Source organism: Notothenia rossii, assembly GCF_949606895.1.
Source record: "Notothenia rossii genome assembly, chromosome: 7".
Classification (NCBI taxonomy): domain Eukaryota; kingdom Metazoa; phylum Chordata; class Actinopteri; order Perciformes; family Nototheniidae; genus Notothenia; species Notothenia rossii.
Genome location: NC_136905.1, coordinates 20,182,778 through 20,200,189, shown reverse-complemented (window position 1 = coordinate 20,200,189; position 17,412 = coordinate 20,182,778). Strand labels below are relative to the sequence as shown.

The 17,412-nt window shown below is 41.0% G+C and overlaps 1 protein-coding gene across 2 annotated transcripts; it reads right to left on the bottom strand.

Moving 5' to 3' along the window:
• Window positions 1-8: 8 nt before the first annotated feature.
• On the bottom strand, window positions 9-17,213 carry tax1bp1b (Tax1 (human T-cell leukemia virus type I) binding protein 1b). 2 transcript variants are annotated; one of them, XM_079640528.1, is made up of 18 exons: window positions 17,080-17,213; window positions 13,640-13,833; window positions 10,616-10,718; window positions 9,990-10,180; window positions 9,151-9,309; window positions 8,104-8,252; window positions 6,675-6,765; window positions 5,933-6,118; window positions 4,878-5,129; window positions 4,095-4,265; window positions 3,618-3,690; window positions 3,403-3,521; window positions 3,116-3,241; window positions 2,480-2,566; window positions 1,734-1,929; window positions 1,461-1,621; window positions 1,289-1,374; window positions 9-1,025 (listed from the first exon to the last, which is right to left on the bottom strand). In XM_079640528.1, exons 2-18 carry the CDS (start codon window positions 13,814-13,816, stop codon window positions 827-829), a joined length of 2,526 nt encoding a protein of 841 aa, XP_079496654.1. In that variant the 5' UTR covers window positions 13,817-13,833; window positions 17,080-17,213; the 3' UTR covers window positions 9-826. The 2 variants fall into 2 exon arrangements, with proteins under 2 accessions (XP_079496654.1, XP_079496655.1); XM_079640529.1 differs by lacking the exon at window positions 3,116-3,241.
• Between the last annotated feature and the right edge of the window lie 199 nt (window positions 17,214-17,412).

Here is a 17,412-nt window from a genome sequence, read left to right as displayed (position 1 = left end):
GGACACGATTCAGATTCAAACAGACTTTATTAGATCTTATAAGATACATGGAACTCACTGAACAAATGAGACATTGAAATAAGTTATAACTGTAAAAGAGAAGAACAAAAGAAAGAAATTAACATAAGCTCAGCATGCACTGATTAGCTGATAATATGAAGGTTCTTAATGATTCTGACACAAAAAAAACACTTAAATACTCAAAATCAGAACAAAGGAAACCTAACATAAAACAAATCTATATCATACACAAAGGCTTTCACAATATCATTTGCTTCAATAAATCTAAAATAGATGATCTGATGATATACTGTATTATCGTTTCTGAATGTAATCACTGAAGACTGTTACCTGACTGCATATAGTGCACCAAGGCTGCTTTCTACAAAGAGTGAGCGAATGACTTGATTGATGTTTGAGGGGGGAACCATTTAGTTGGATGTTTTAAATGTAAGTTTGGTAAACACTTATCTCTTTCCCTGATTCTTTACATCCTGTAGTCTGATTGATCTGAGTTAACTTAAAGTCGGTACATATTGGTACAACAGTTGTTTCCCCTTAAATTATCTTTGAATCAAAATGAAGGGAAATCTTTTACCTATAAAAAGTGTTTGCCTCAGTGGCCCTGCCATATACACTGAATCAGAATGATTATTTTTGTATATCACATCACTTCAAAGTATTCCTCTAAGTTGAAATAACAAAGCGAAGGCGAGTATAGTCCTAAAGATTGGATCTACACACCATTACATGCAGAAAAGAGTGCAGATTATTTTTCAGTGGTGACAGGAAGTAGGCAGAGCGGATGTGCTGATTCTCTGATTCTCTAGTCGAAGTTGAGCGTGTGGCTGTCGAAGTGTGTGAGCACATGATTCTCAAACACCTTCTGGTCGCAGTCCAGGGGGAACTGCTCGCTGCACATGGGGCAGATTTTCCAGTGGCTCTCCACATGCTCCTCAAACTTGCTCTGGTCATAGTTGGGGGGGAAGATGACCTCACACAGCGGACACCTCTTCATGTTCATGCTGAAGAGGAAAACAAAGGCAGCGGGAGAAAAGCTCCAGTAAGCAGTCAAGTGATGATGTGGGCTAACCAGGAGCGTAGGCCCATAAAGAGCATCTGTCTGATGCAACGTGGGTGGCCTGCTGCTTGACTAATACCAACAAAAGGGGGTTGTGCAGCAGAACCAACACTTTACACATGTTACAATGCACAGGTTTAGAAAACGTAGGGTGCGGCAAGCTTGGATGGCATTTATGAGAGTTTGTTGAAAGTGAGGGTGTGTTACCTGGGATCAAAGCAGAATGCAGTTTGTCCGTCGGTCACAAATGGGCTTTGAGTTTCGGCTGCTGCGGACTGCTCGTTGGTATTACCCTGAGGAAGAACGTTTTTATGAATATGTAGCATAAAGGAGGAAAGTAGTATTAAACTGTATTGGAGAGAATAGGGTCTGAGCTCACATTGTTGTCGTTGTGTTGCTTTCCCTCGGACTCCTCGTGGCCTTCGGGCCGGCTGTGGTTGCGGGTGGGTTGGATACACACCACGTTGCTGTCCCAGGAGGGTGGGCCCACAGGGGGCAGCCTCAGCAGCTGGTCATCTGAGAATTCCTCATCTCCCTCATCTGCAGGGAGAGAATTCAGAGACACGTCTACTGTAAATACAAGTCCATTATTTCCATATCTGTTACTGGAGAAATCCACAAAGCTACTCCATCTAACAAAAAGGATACCAACCTTTTGAGTCTGACATGTAAGGGTTCCCAAAATGCAGCTTACTGGGGCTCTGAGAGACCAGCAGGGGGGTGGGGGCGTCCTGGGCGTAAGGGACAGGGTACTGCAGGAATAAAGGCACAATGGACTGGATACTCTCCAAACTGGTTTTCTCACTGGCCCCCTGATCTCCCTTTTTGCCGCTGCCCTTCTGGAGCTCCTGTGCAGGAAACAGCAGAATATATATTTTACAACAAACAAAGAACAAAGTCAAAACTAAATGTTTTTGAGGAGCTAAATGCCTGATTTTATCTCACCACGACTCTTAGTCTTTCCAGATATACAGTGCTGCTTCCAATCACACAGCACCTCCTGAGCTATGACTCTTTCTCACTCACACAAACAGTTTAATTAGTGCCCTTCATTAAAAAAGAAACTCTTCTCTTTTTCAAAGGGATTGCGACGCTGTGTTTTATTGATGTGAGTTGCAGACGCCACTTTAATTTACAGTCTAAACCTCAAATTGGGTCATTCTGCTCCTCTTAGCTGTAAGAGAATTACCTCGAGGCAATCATTTAGGTCAGCGAGGACCTTGCTGTGGTCCAAAGTAATGGAATGGAAAATAAGAACTCATTTACTTTTACAATTAGAGGCGTATTAAACACAAGACCAGATTGGGTGAGGCAAACTTTCAGGGGGAATGTCACTTTTTAAGGAATTCTTAAGAGTGGAAGAAGCCTGTAAAAGAGAAAATGAAAGCTGTCACTTACCCCGTCAACTTTTTCCTTGTCCTTCAAAACCAGAGCTAGTGTGTCCTTAAGTTCCTTCAGCTCCCGTCCCTTCTCAGCCACTTGGCTCTAAGGTAAACACAAGACACACAAACAAAAGAATTAAGAGACATTTTTAAATGTTCAAACATCTGACGTGTTGCTGATTGAAAACGGTATCATTGAAATACTCTCAGACCTCAGGGCTTGACATTAATTGATCACAGCCATAAAAGGCTTCCCTTTGCTCGGGACTGATTTATGTTCAATACTGCTCAAAGCAATACAACCTGTTTGAATTCCTCTGAGACACTAAGCAAATATCCGCCTGACCTGAGCCAAGCACAGCATTAGCCAGGCAACTGGAGATGACTCCTCAGAGCCAGCAGCGCTCGTCTCCAGAGTCTGACATAAACAGCAGTAAAAAGTGCTCTCACAGATAGGCCTGCTCATAAACAACACTGTCTGAGCGGCCCTGTTCAAGGGGAGAGATAGCATCAAAGACTCCATCCCTGAGCAAGACCAGCCATACCCAGCGCTAAAATCGCAGTAAGTGTCCAAAGACAGACCTGATTTGAAATCAGCAGAGCATCACTTACAGCAAACGCCCTGACCGCAGTGCTAAGTGTCTGAACTGACCTTGTAGCGATCTTCCTCTGCTGCCAACTGCAGTTTCATGTTCTCATTGGTCTTCAGTTGTGCCTTAAATTTCACCTCCATCTTGGCCAGCTCATCGGCAAACATGCAGCTACGCTCCTTCTCCTCCTGAAGAGCAGTCAGATTTTCAACCAATGCTCTTTCATCATATTCCTCTATCTTACAATACAAAGAATACATACTGTTTATAAAACAGAACCTAGGGGTTTAAATATCTCATTGTGGACATATGACCAATGAAAGGACATAAATAATTCTTTTTTTTTTACCAGCAGCATCTGCTTGCACTTCCTGTACTTGTCACTCCTGTCTGTTGCTTCTCTGCTGATGCCTTTGAGCTTCTCCTGGATGATGGCTTCCAGCATGGGATCAGCAGAACCTGGACTTCCTGCAAAGATAATGAAGGCATGTCAGACAGTTTGGCAAAGCATAAGAAATATTTTAAATGCCATTACTCCTCGCATGACAGTTAAATATCACGTACCTGGAACGGATGTGTCTGGACTCACTGATGCAGGGATTGTGGATATCTCTTGTGCTGAGCATCTCTTCGGGTCCTACACGCAGGAGACAAACAGTGTTACAAATTAACTTTAAATGAAACAAGAATACAGAAACAAATGTATAAAGAATTGGTGCAGGCATAATGTAGATACATATAGGAAGCGTAAAAAAAAACACAAATGCTACTGAAAACAATTGACAACATGTCACAAAATGTTTGTTTATTTAAAAAAGACTGCAATCCAGTTGAATGAAAAGACATCATGTGTAAATGTCTTGAGAAAGCCCGCTTCATGATGACAAAGATTAATCTCAGGAGGTTTTGCTTTATATTCCAGTTTATTCATTTGCAAAACACACCAAAGAATTGCTAAAGACCTTTAACCTATTTTCAATGGGATGGAATAGTGTTACAGAACTCTTATGTAAGTTCAACAGTATGTCGGCTGGGACCTACCCCTTGCTGATCAGAGAGTCTGAGCACTTGTTTTTGCAGTCGCTGACACTCCTTGTATTTCTCCTTGTAGTGTTCTGCAGCCATGTGCAGCCGCAGCTTCAGGTCCTCCACCTCTCTCTGCAGCTCCGCCAAAACAGCTGGGTCTGCAGCGGCCTCTTCTTCTGCTTTGGCCTGGCAACAACAACACAAAACTGATCAGAGACTACAAACACTCGTGTTCAAGCATGCAAAGACCCTTGGGAAGTTGTAGCGGTATGAAATAAACTTGAAAGAACTAGCATTAGTAAAGCGATGCAATGAGGCTGAGACTGAATCTGATCAGGAGGAGGATGGTTTCTTATTGCTTTTGTTTTTTCAGTTTTAACCTAGCTAAGTCTGAATTATAGAAAGAGCTATCGACCCCTTCAAAGGCAGAACTGATAAAACACCCTGTGAGGCATTTTCTGTTTCCATTATTTTTCTCTTACTACTAATAAATGCATACATTTGCTTTGGTCAGCGTTGGCATAGTTACAAAAGGTTTGTGGGTAATATTTAGTACTATTGTGATTTATAACCTTCCAATATTTCTGTGGTGAAATACCTACCAACATTATTACATATTTAAATCAAAATCAGATTTATTTATCTTTATAATCATTATTATTCTGATTTACAGAGTATTAGAGGTTTTCTATGCAGGCACATTACCTACCACCCAACCTTCCATTATATCAAATGCTAATGTATTAGACAGAGCCAATTGAACCAATAAGCAGTGATCAGACTGCTAATAGTCCTTACAGCTTCCTTCTTGGCGTCTGCCTTCATCTGCTCCACCAGGCGCTCCAGGCGGGCGCACTGACTCTGAGCCTCAGCCTTGGCCTGGCGGAGGGCATCGGCCTCCAGCTTCATGTGGTACAGTTCAGACATGGTGCGGTCGCGGGTGCTGGAGGCGTCTCTCAGCTCCGCGGCTAACAGGGAGGACTGCTGCTTGTTGGCATGGAGCTGCTCCTCCTTCTGCCGCAGCTGCTCCTTCATGGCCTTCATATCTCCCTATAAAACATTTCAATGTTTCCAGTTAAAGGTTTTTTCATTTCTGTAAGCTCATTTTAAATGTGTAATAATTGTTCTATTCTTCAAATTATCTTAAAGGGTCCCCTATTATACAATTGTTAGGCATATATTATAGGTCTCAGATATATACAGAAACAGGTCTATGAAGTGTTTTGTTCAAAATACCAAAGAGATCACCCATTCTAGCCATGCCTCGTACCCCTCTATTTCAGCCCTGTTACTAAAGTGCTGATTCTGGGTCCATAGCTTTATAAAAAAAAAAAAGAGAGAGGAGAGCTCATGCAGGAGAATTCTACCGGCAGATATTTCTTATTCCTAAAACAGTATGGAGCTCAAATGATTTTGCTCTTGCGGGTTTACCACAAGGCGAGTTCCTTTTTATTTCCTGCTTTTTTTAAACATACTCTCTCCAGTACAGCGTTAGCTCTGAGTGTTAGCGATGCTTGCTAATGTAAACACAGACCATATTAAGTCTAAAACACGTCGCGCATTATTTCTGATAGAGCCGTGGGCCTAAAGCCAGCCCACATTTCTGTAATGCCGTCATGCCCGCAGCAAATCTGGATCAGCTCCGTTGTACCACTGTTTTAAGAGATGTGTATTTTTCTGACACTTTGTGAGTCACATTGGAGACACATATTTATGTATAAAAGACATCAAAAAGTGCATTTTGCATAATAGGGGAACTTTACGTTTTACGCATAAGCTTTGATCAAGGCAAATTCTTTATATGAGAAATCTAGTGAGTTTTTTTTAAAGCATTAAAACAATGTGATTTGTACCAATGGGGAGGATTTGGCCAGGATCTCTTTGTACTGTTTCTCCTTCTCACTGAGGCAGGCCTGCAGGCGTCCCACCTCCTCTTTAAACAGGGCAATGGTGTTTTCCTTGTTCACATCCACCGACTTCAGCATCTGCAGCTCTGCACTCAGCTTGGTGTTCTCCAGCTCCCGGTTTTTCAGGTGAATCTGGTGCGCACACACACAGAAGTTATAAAACATTTATACAACACCTATCACAATCATGTACCAAAGAACATATGACTAGTAAAGTCAATGCTGCATGACCTCAATTACAAAATAGAGATTGAGGAAGGCCCGTAAAGTTTTCATAGTGCAACAGCCCCAGTGTGATGCTGCGAGTTATATTAGGTAGGGTTGTTTTTGCTTCATTTCCGTGGCGACACTGCGGCACTCCCAGTTCCTGTGCAGTGGCGACCACAACAGAGGCACAGAAACACCAGACGGAGCAGAAGAAGACAGAATAAGGCATTCCCTCTTTAGACTAAAAGTGTGGGCAAGATGATACAGAATTTGTACTTACTAGTAAGTAAAAAAAGAAACAGAGGAAGTCAATTAACTGAACCTCCAAATTGGAGAATCTAATATAACAGAATATATTGTTAACCGTACAGATGGTAAAACTGACACTGACAAAGTAGTCAAAACCAAACCACCGCTAAGCCAATCTCTATTCTGGCATGTATCTGATGTAAAAAAGGCATAACTACTACCAGCGTATTACCTTGTAGAGTTCCTTCTCATCTTTTTCGTTCTTGAGATGAGACTCGAGTGTTTCCTTCTCTGCTGTGAGTTTCTTCACTCTATCCTTGAGACTAAAGAAAAGGTCAGACAAAAAGTTAGCCAAATAGTACATCGGTCAATATTAAGGGTGTAACGGTTCACAAACATTTTGGTTTTTAGGTCAAGGTTCGGTTTGTTTTCAGTACAGCAGAAAATAATTATCACAAAACATAAAATATATATATATATTTTTTTAATTATTATTAAACTGTGAATAATGTATTCACTCAAATAAATACCAAATATAATAAAAATGAACATTAAGGTGCAGCATTTCGATGAACTGAAATAATCTGTATTTGAACTGTACTGTAATAGTACTCACAAAACATAAACTATTAGTTTTGGGTTTTTAATTATTATTAAACTGTGAATATTCACTCAAATAAATTAAGAAAAATTAACTTGTCCACATTGCTTGCCGAAAGGGCAGATCTGCTGGCACTAACAATGTCTGCTGCTGTGGAGAACACCCTCTCGCTAAGGACAGAGGTAGCAGATACAGCCAGGTAGCGCTTTGCTAACATGGCAACATAAGGATATTTGGCGTTTGTAATAGCTTTGGCTCGGTCTGAACTTTTTGCGAGTGGAGGAGGCTTAAATGCTAGCGGGAGTTGGGTTTGCACTTTTTCTTTTGGTACCGGTGATATTCACGTTCGGGTGATGCCTTTTCAATTGAGTGTGCAAGTTTGATGTATTGCCAGCCGCGTAACCAATTTTAGTTGAACAATGCGGACAAACAGCTTTGGTTCGGTCCACCTGTCTTTGTCCGTCATCCTTGTATTTAACTGCGAAACCAAAATGTTCCCAAGCCGGAGACTTCAGTGATGCTGGAGGATTTTCAAGCTCAACTTTATCTGCGTTCGCCATTTCGACAGTTCCTCAAATTACTGACTAAATTTGAACGCATCCCTGTGACCAGCTCTCATAGTATGCCTCTCGTCCAATGAAATGACTTGCTCGCTCTATGACGCGTTGAACCCAATGTGAGCAAATTACTCTGAATGCTGCAACGCAGCACCTGAGATTACTTCCAAGAAGTTGTTCACGTTCTCAATTTTTTACGTTTAACATTATATGCGTTCGGTAAACACGTGCACCGAACCGAAGGGCCCGTACCGAATAATTTTGGTACGGGTACGTGTTCCGTTACACCCCTAGTCAATATTCATATTCAGAGTTCGGAAAATAATAAATTAGTGAACTAAGCGTATGGTATATGGTTCATGCTGTTTTTAATGCACTACTGCTGGAGTCACAAGCTCTCTCCCTGACTTAAGCAATAGGTGGAATGTAAAAAAAAGGAGATATGTGATGATCAAACAACCCAAACTAGTGAATCTGCACCAACCCCTCCATCCTGAGCTCACCTGTCCAGCTCGGTTTCCTTTTGCAGGCCCTTCTGGGTGACTCCAATCAGATCCTCCTCCAGCTGTATGACTCTGGCTGTGGCCTCCTTCAGCCTCTTCTTCACCTCCTCTTTCTCCTCTTGCAGGGCCTGGGAAGAATTCTGCACCTCCTGGGAAACAATTAAATATAATGTTTAAAGACCAAAGCCCAAGTAGGGTATGGGAGAGGAATCCACATGATCTAAAATTGGCATAAATCATTCTTAATCATAAAATAAATGATTTGCTCCAATGTGTGCCAAGACAGATACATCTGGAAGGGTTAAAATCTAATATGACAAAAATAATTATAGCTTCCTGGTATATGACTTATTTGATGCTATGCTGAGCCATGGCGTGTGAAAGGCTACAAAGCATAAAAAATGTATTCTCTTTGAAATGAATAAATCAATTGTGCTACTAAGATGACATCAAAAAAGCAAACGGAAATTATTTTTTGTAACAGTTTCTTAATAGGAAGAATTTTGGAAATCTTTATATTCACACCATATTAAAAAAAAAACATAAAAGTATAGTCGTAAAATTAACAGCCACAAAATCTGTAATCGTGTTTTCATCTGAAAGCTGTTTTAAAACCAGCAGATTTATGGTTCAGGACCGTATTATGAATTATTACTGAGACTGAAAACTTAATGGTATGCTATAAAAAAGGAATTACAACTTTGATAATAAAAACATTCATATCTGTCAGAGTGTGATTTATACTCTTTTAGTGGATCATAAGTTTGGCTAGTTCTGCATATGTGTAGTCTTTCGCTAGGGGGTGCTAAGAGACGGATATAAAACTGTCTTTAACATAACTTCAAGAAATAGAAAAGGGCATCAATCATATCATGTGGCACCTTCAGCAACATGTGCTTACTCAGACACCAAGAACAGCTATTCTAATCAGAGGCCTTTTGATGAACTGACTGAACCTTCACAACAGAAACAAACATCCCCCCCCCCCCTCCTCACTGCAGGCACTACTATCCACTCTGAAAATGACTCCGCCTGTTCTCAGCTTACTTGGCTCTCTCTTCTCAGCTGGGCACAGTTTTCCTTCTCCTGCTCACACTCCTTCTGCAGAGCCTCCTTCTCGACCTCCAGCTGCTCCTTCTCCTGCTGCAGGAGGGCCATGTTTTTCACCAGCTCCTCCTTCTCTCTCTGGGCTTCCTCCACCTTTTGCTGCACAGGAGGAAACATTGCAGAGGTTTAAGTTCCCATAATCCTCAGTTTCAAGTAGTATATTATTTTGTTGACCATTGTAGGTCATTTCGTTACCAAACTAATATGAACTTAGAAATGTTAGTGGAAGTTCTGGATGTGACAGCAGCATTAGAGCATTGTTGTATTGAGTAGCACTGCTAAATCTTCTGACAAACAAACAGACAGTAGGGCGAAGCATTTAACATTTTATTTATGTAACAAGCACTTATATTTTCTGTATCACTTAAAGGTGGGGTGGGTAAGTTTGAGAAACCGGCTCGAGATACACTTGTTGTTATATTCCATCTAATGCTCTTAACATCCCGATAGCAATGAATATCTGAAGTGCTTTGACAAAAAAAATCCATAAAAAATGGTCATCTGTAGAAGCCGTAGCGCTGTAAAAAGCACGACCAATCATTTTAGCCGACCCGGCTAAAGTAACTGGATGGCCTACCAGCCTGTCAGCCTTCCATCTGTGCACAAACTTATCTCGTGCCCTCATCGGTCATGTGTGCATTCGTGTGTGTTGGAGGAGGGGCTCTGTGAGGAAGTGGCAGATTTTCTCCGGCTGTGTATTTTCAAATTCTAGCGCACTCTAGCTGGTTTCTCCAAAAATACCTACCCCACCTTTAAGGTCAGTGAGCGGCATACTTTACCTCAAGGTAGCCGGCCTTGGTGGTGACCACCAGGATGTCAGAGTTGCATTCATCCTCCACGGTCAGCAGCTCGTCCTCTGAAGGGCTGTTAGCACGAAACTGGAAGGGCGTGCTGGCCCCCCGGATCTCGCCTTTGTGGGTCACGTAACAGAACTGGTAGAACTCGGAATCATCGTTGGGCACGTAATATCCTGGGGAGGGATTCAATCCAGTCAGTGAACACAATGCACAGAAAAGCCAAAGAGATATTCCTCCACAACCCTACAACTAACCCCAGTCCTTAGCTTTGCCTAAACTGCACACTTATTCCAAAATGCAGTTATAACTTTGGGATAAATGTGTGTTTAACGTCAATGATGTGGATCATGGACTTAGTCTTTGGGATGTTGTGGGTATGATTGAAAATAAATCTTTCTCAGGTCATGTTACCATCTATTACTTTATAAAAAGTAGTATAACAGATTAAAAAAACACATAAACTGAAATGTTTTTAACCCCAGAACACAGGTCAGGAAGGGTAAGGTTCTTATTTAACTCTACCTAGTGATTCAGTGTGTTTTAACAATCCTCTGATATGCGGTTATAAAAATGTGTCAAAGTCATATAAAGCCATGGTATGATCTTACCCTGAAAGACCACTATTCGGTTGACTGCGGTGCCTTCCTCATAGTTCTCAGGGAGAGGCGACCACAAGAATGTGTAATAGTCCCTCGCTGTGCTCCAACCAACCTGTGAGACATTGTGGGGAATACTTTCAACCAGACGCTCTCACCACATCAGTGTAAGATAATAGCAATGCAGAATTAACAAGGAGACTTCCTAGAATCCACTCAGTGCCACCTCCAAAAAATCTCAAAGTGGTTTATTATAATAATTACGGGGTTTTTAATCTATGTTTGGAAGATGGTGTCCCACCATGCCTACTGATAATTTCTATAAACCACTGAAACTCCTGCCACCACATGCATGTGGTCCGGCCCTTGTCATGAGCCAGTCACTATGTGAAAAATGTATCTACAACTCACTCCTAACAGGAAGAGGGAAATAGGTGAAAATGTTATACATAGGTGACTTGAAAATGAAAACCTAAATGTAATTACACGTATTTTATGTGTTGTTAACTGATGGCTGATGAGGGGGGGTGTACAGAAAATACATCCATAACTTCAGCCCGGTGCCATAAAACTGTCAAACAAAAATCAGAGTCACATCGAGCTGGCTGGCTTTCGGTGTTTGCACACTCAGACACACACACGTGCATCCACAACAAGCCCAGTCAACCCAGCCTTTCACACCAGCTTCTGCAAGAGAACATAGATTAACGTGTGTGACATTATATATCAATATTCATTGACACAGATCAAACTTATCCTTACAGAATTTGCTCTGATGTATAGGCTTTTTCTCCATCAGGCTAGTTTATGTTTTCACCTGTGTGCAAACAGCCTACAGCTACAATACTGCAAGTGTTCATCAGAGCCAGAGATAGAAGGTCATGGTGCTCCAAAACCCCCAATTGTTACCACTGCAGTTCCAGCCTCCAGCAGTAAAGAACAGGAAGCAATTAAAACATGCACCTAGTTAGAGAGTGTCATTACTGAAGGCTAGCCCTATCCAGTCCACTCATTAGAGCAAGAGAGGTGGTGCTGGGTGAAAGCTCTGAGAGGAACTCTTTCACTTACAACAGAGTGGTCTGCTGTGTATAAAAAGGGAGAGAGGAGGTAGAGACGGTGTAGAGCCTCAATAAAAACTGGACTGCTGACTGAAGCGATAACACAGGCAACATTGCAGAAGAGAAATCTCAAAATACAAGCTGTAACAAAGTGAGACCATAAAGTTTATTTAAGTTTAAACATTCAAAAGCATTCCAGCAAAGTCATACCTCTGCAAGAAAGCTGACTGAAGCCTGTGGCAATGCTGCTGAGGGAGGTTATGTATTGTCTATGTGTGTAAATTCAAGAGAGAGTTGTTCATTAATCACAAAGAGAGGTTGTTCTCGAAGACAGCTTAATTATAAAGCTGTGCTTGCTTTCTCCTCGGCCACTGTGACAACCTGTCCCAACAACATTCCTCCATGAAGCTCAGCACGCACTGCAAAACGCAGCATGGTAGATGTTGCAACATTGAAAGGCCATATTTGTTTTTGTATATTCGAAATATAGCGTGCAATGAACTTATATCCAGCTGTTTCTTACTATTAAGTGGCTAAAATGTGTTTTTGGGCTGCCTTTGTCTTTGGCAGTACGATATTTAGCTTCTGCTTTCTCTAAACTGGGGCCGTGTCCACCGTGATCTTCTGTAAGTCATATACTGACTATGGATAAGTACCTCATACAGCCCCACTTCAAAAAAAACTTTAACTAGATATAGCTGGACCATGGCTTATATTCAGATCAAAAGCATATCAAATAGATTTCTAAAAAACTGTGGTAGCACTGCAAACAAACTAAAAAAGACTTTGCTCTGTTTGACCGGGGGCCAGTAGCAACTAAATATAGGGTAAGGAGCCGACAATGATGCACAGTGTATCCAGGTTATCTCTACCCAAACAAACCTACAAACTTGGCACAGAACATCTCATCTGTCAGCACTGCCAGGAACATTTACACAATTTACGATCCTGCGCTCAGCCCATTCCAGCTCAGCTCTGTGTTTTAGAGGCTCAAGAAATTGGTAATTTTAAGATATATACTGCCAATTGGTAATAGCTTAAGGCTAAAACACAATGTGATGTGGAATCCAGCTCCAAAAGACTGCTGAACACGGTACTTAAACAGCCTCCAGACATTATGTGATCGTCCTCCAGTAGCCTAACATGACCTCATTTCTCAGTGAAGCTTGGAAAAACCCTCTGTTAACATACATTTCATAAATCTACAGACGTATAATGAATAGCACACACTAAGTATATTAATCATTGACCTATTTTTTCAGAAACAGTATAAATATAGGGCTTTCATCATTGTTAAAAATATGAATATACATTTGTATGTCTCATGTTCAGCAAAACTGAAACAACTTGTCTCATAACAATAAGTGCACTATACGGGTATAAGGCAGAATGCAAAATAAACACAAAGGGCCATTAGTTAGATTTTGTTTATGATTTGATTTACTTTCAGCTTCCTTCTTATATCCGGGGAATAAAAAGCATGCTGGACTGGAAAAGCCGGCATATGCTTCCGTGTTCAACCACGATTCACTAGAGATGAGGCTAAAACAAATGACTGCCACTGTTTTGGATTTAATGTCCTCCTATAACAAGATCCATGTGGGGTACTAAAGGGGGTGAAACCGCTCCAATCCCTCTTCCAAATAAGCACTATAATAGCTGCATAATTCAAGTTGTTCTCACTACTGAATTAATAGTTGGTTTCCACATTTTCAGTGATACCTTAAATTAAAGTCTTGACACATAGCTGCGAGGTGTTCACTGGCACTAATTTGTTCGTTTTTAAGACCTAGATAAATAACCGCTATGTCATTGCTCCCTTGTACAAATGGAGTTATCATACAGTATGTTGGAGATTCCAATAAATCAAACCGTACTGTTATATTTCTGCTACTCCATTTACTCATAACCATAATAAATATGCATATACTGCAGTTTTGTTAAATGCTTTCATAATGCATTGAAGAGCGTTATTCACCTTGAATATGCCAACCCAGTCCTTTGGATTTGGTTTGATGAACTGCGTCAGGGTGAGGTGACACTCCAGTGCAGCATGGGGCATGTAGCTCTTCCCCACATTCTGGAAGATGACATGGGCAAAGTTTGATGTGTCCATGTTGTCGTGTAATGAAGTCCCGTCCAGGAACAGTTCCATAAATCACTCAGCAGTGGCTACACAGGAAGAGACAAGAAACAAAATATGTGATTAAAAAGAACAATAATCAAGTAAACAACCAAAATACCTCTCTTCATAACGAATGACAACGCCAGTTCTATATGACGAGAGACAATGTAATACTGAGGATCCAACAATTACTTTATATGGTTATTAAATCAAATGTAATATTATCAATTGTGTAGTTGGTACTACAATTGTAGTTGGTACACAATTGCAGATCCTGAACTTCCTGACGGGCAGACCCCAGGCAGTGTGGGTGGGAAACATCACATCCTCCACCCTGATCCTCAACACCGGAGCCCCTCAAGGCTGCGTGCTCAGCCCTCTCCTCTACTCCCTGTTCACACACGACTGCGTGGCCATACACAGCTCCAACACCATCGGGAAGTTTGCTGACGACACCACCGTCATCGGCCAGATCACAGACGACGACGAGACGGCGTACAGAGAGGAAGTCGGAAAACTGCTGACATCTTGGTGCCAGGATAACAACCTCCATCTCAACGTCAGCAAAACAAAGGAGCTGATTGTGGATTACAGGAAGCAGCAGGGAGAGGGACACGCCCCCATCGCCATCAATGGGACTACGGTGGAGAGTCAGCAGCTTCAGGTTCCTCAGTCTCCACATGACTGAGGACCTGACATGGGCTCTTCACACCACCACCATCACCAAGAAAGCTCGACAGCGGCTCTTCTTCCTCCGCAGGCTGAGGAGGTTCAAAATGGACTCCAGGATACTCAGCAACTTCTACAGGTGCACCATAGAGAGTATCCTGACTGGCTGCATCACGGCCTGGTACGTCAGCTGCACCGCAGCTGTGAAAACCGCACAGAACATCACCAGGACAGAGCTGCCATCCATGGAGGACCTCTTCTCCCAGCGGCTCAGGAAGAAATCCCTCCGGATTATAAAAGACCCCCCATCACCGCAGCCACCAACTGTTCAGTCTGCTGCCGTCCGGCAGGCGTTACCACAGCACCCGGACAAAAACCACCAGATTCAGAGACAATTTCATCCCGCAGGCAATAAGACTGTTAAACACCTGAACTGTTGTAACAACATCCATAACATTCTGCTACTTAGTAAATCATGTATCTATTTACCTAATATATCATTCAAATTGCTTGCATATAGACTCTTATTTCACTACTTCACTTTTTTAAAACTATTTTTCTTTTTGTATTTACTTTTTAATATTTACTTGCACTATATTTTTCTGTTTTTCTGTATTATTGGGTTGCACTGTTGGAGAAGCCTATGACCTAAGATTTTCATCGACATAACTACTCTGTAGCTATGTTCATATGACAAATAAAATCGTTACAATCCACACCCATATTAAAATGGTTGTTCCACTATTTGCCTTCCAAATGTGCTGTAGTGCATTTGTTCTTATTCGACTGAAACACAGTAACTCTCTGACAATCATAACAGCTTTCATGAATGTCGAGTAACCATAGATGTCAACCAGCGCAAGGAAATTACTATCTTACATTTTGAGTCATATAATTTGTGTTTAAGATATTAAAAGTACTAGTGCTCAATGCTGGTGACACAAGATTATGACTAACACCATTATACCAGAGTTCCCTTTGACTGGCCTTAGATTTGTTACCAAAAAAATTCCCAATCAAGGGAATGTCCGATTTTTGTCTTAGGTGTGGGATTACATTAGCCTTGACTAATTGAACTATGCCTTGTCAAGACATGAAGTCATCAAAAACTCCAAGTTTGCCACCAGAAGGATGATGTCATATGACCAGCAAAATGGTACTCTTTCAGTGGGAAAGATAGGGAATGTTCATTACACAGAAATGTACAGGACAAGAGATGACCTTTCACTTCCAACACATGATGGATGATCAATGCAAAAGGCTGGTCCTGTAGCTGCTACACCCATACAACTTATCTGTACCACCCTGAGTGGTAATGGTGCCTGTCTTTACACCTTACATTGGCATTGTATTTGGTCCACAATCATGTGTTTGTCAATGATTGCTAAAACACAACTGATAACACCAATGACATGAAATAATGATATGATACAGTTTCCCCAAGTTTGAGGTAATAGGTTATTTCCACGATGTCAAAAGGGAAACAGTTTAAAATTAGAAAAAAGAAACCTATTCTCAGTGGTGTAAAATACATCCAATTACACCAAATAAGTAGAAATACTTAGTAACTGTAATAGACTCCTTTTAACTGTATTGTATATCTTTCTAACTTTTATTTGACTATTTTCTCGTAATGACGTTGTTATTTGTGGAGTTTTTTCGTATCCAATAGCGGGTTGAAAAGAACAAAGGATGATGTATGCTGAATGAGGCAAATGTTGTGATATGGGGATATAAATACAATGTATTTTACTATATTTAAACTTATTACATTTCCCAGATCACATTTGAGATTCAAAACTTACTCCTAATAAATGTTCAAATGTTTAATGTTAGAATAGGTGACATTCATTCTTATGTGAGTCATTGTGTCACATGATAATTTTACTTGTTCTTATAGTAGTATTTAACTATGTTATGCCTTTTAGATTTATTTTAAGGAATACTAATAATAAAGACTATCATAGTGTCACCTCGACACGACGAATGATATAAAGACTCTGCTAGGTTCAAGTAAGCTTTATTTAAACATAACACTAAGATGACGTGAGTTCTACTTCAGGGTGGATCCACCATTTCGGCCTCAGCTGATATAATCCGACGTAATTGGGCCTGTGGCAGTCATAACACGCTCATCTGATGGTCGGAAACACTGAACACTCTTGTCATCTACAGCATTACCGAATATAAAACGCTAAACAAAACTCACAGTAGTGGCATTTATTAACTGACAAATGCAAGCTAACGTTACGAGGCGAGGCCTTATGTGAAAACAGCAATCATTAATGGCTACGCAAGCTTTGCAGCTAGCGAGCTAGCATTACTTACATCATATAATGGAAGACATCGTAACCTCTACGCAAAGAGACATTAAGACTAACGAGCTATATATATATATACTCATCCCTGTTAAACACATATTGTTAGGTGAGACAAGTTACAACGCCCTCAACGAAAAGAGCCGCTAGCTTGAGAACAGCATGCTAACAGCTGGAGGTTAGTTAGCAACGTAAACACGATAGCAATGCTATCTGTCCAACTACCTTCTAAAAGCCCACGTCAAGATAGAGAATCAAGGAGAACGGTAGAATATGTTTTATATATAAAATAAACATTAAACATACCCAGATGCCATGATTACCAACAGCTGAAATCCGAATGTATCTTAAAAACAATTGTTGACGCAGTTCAGTGCTTCCCGTGCCCTCTTCCTGGAATAATAACAACATTACGTCATTTCCGGGTAGGGGAACTGGCTGGAAATCCCACCCGTCTGAGAAGAAAACATGAGATAGCAGACAGAATCAAAGTTACAAAATACAGACCACGATGTTGTTCAATATCAATTTCAAATAATATTTTTGAATGGCATAGTACTAGCTCGAGTTTTAAAATAAAGTTGTAGTATTGTTATTATTTGTATTACATAATAACTAAGGCGAGGTGTACTTTTAAAT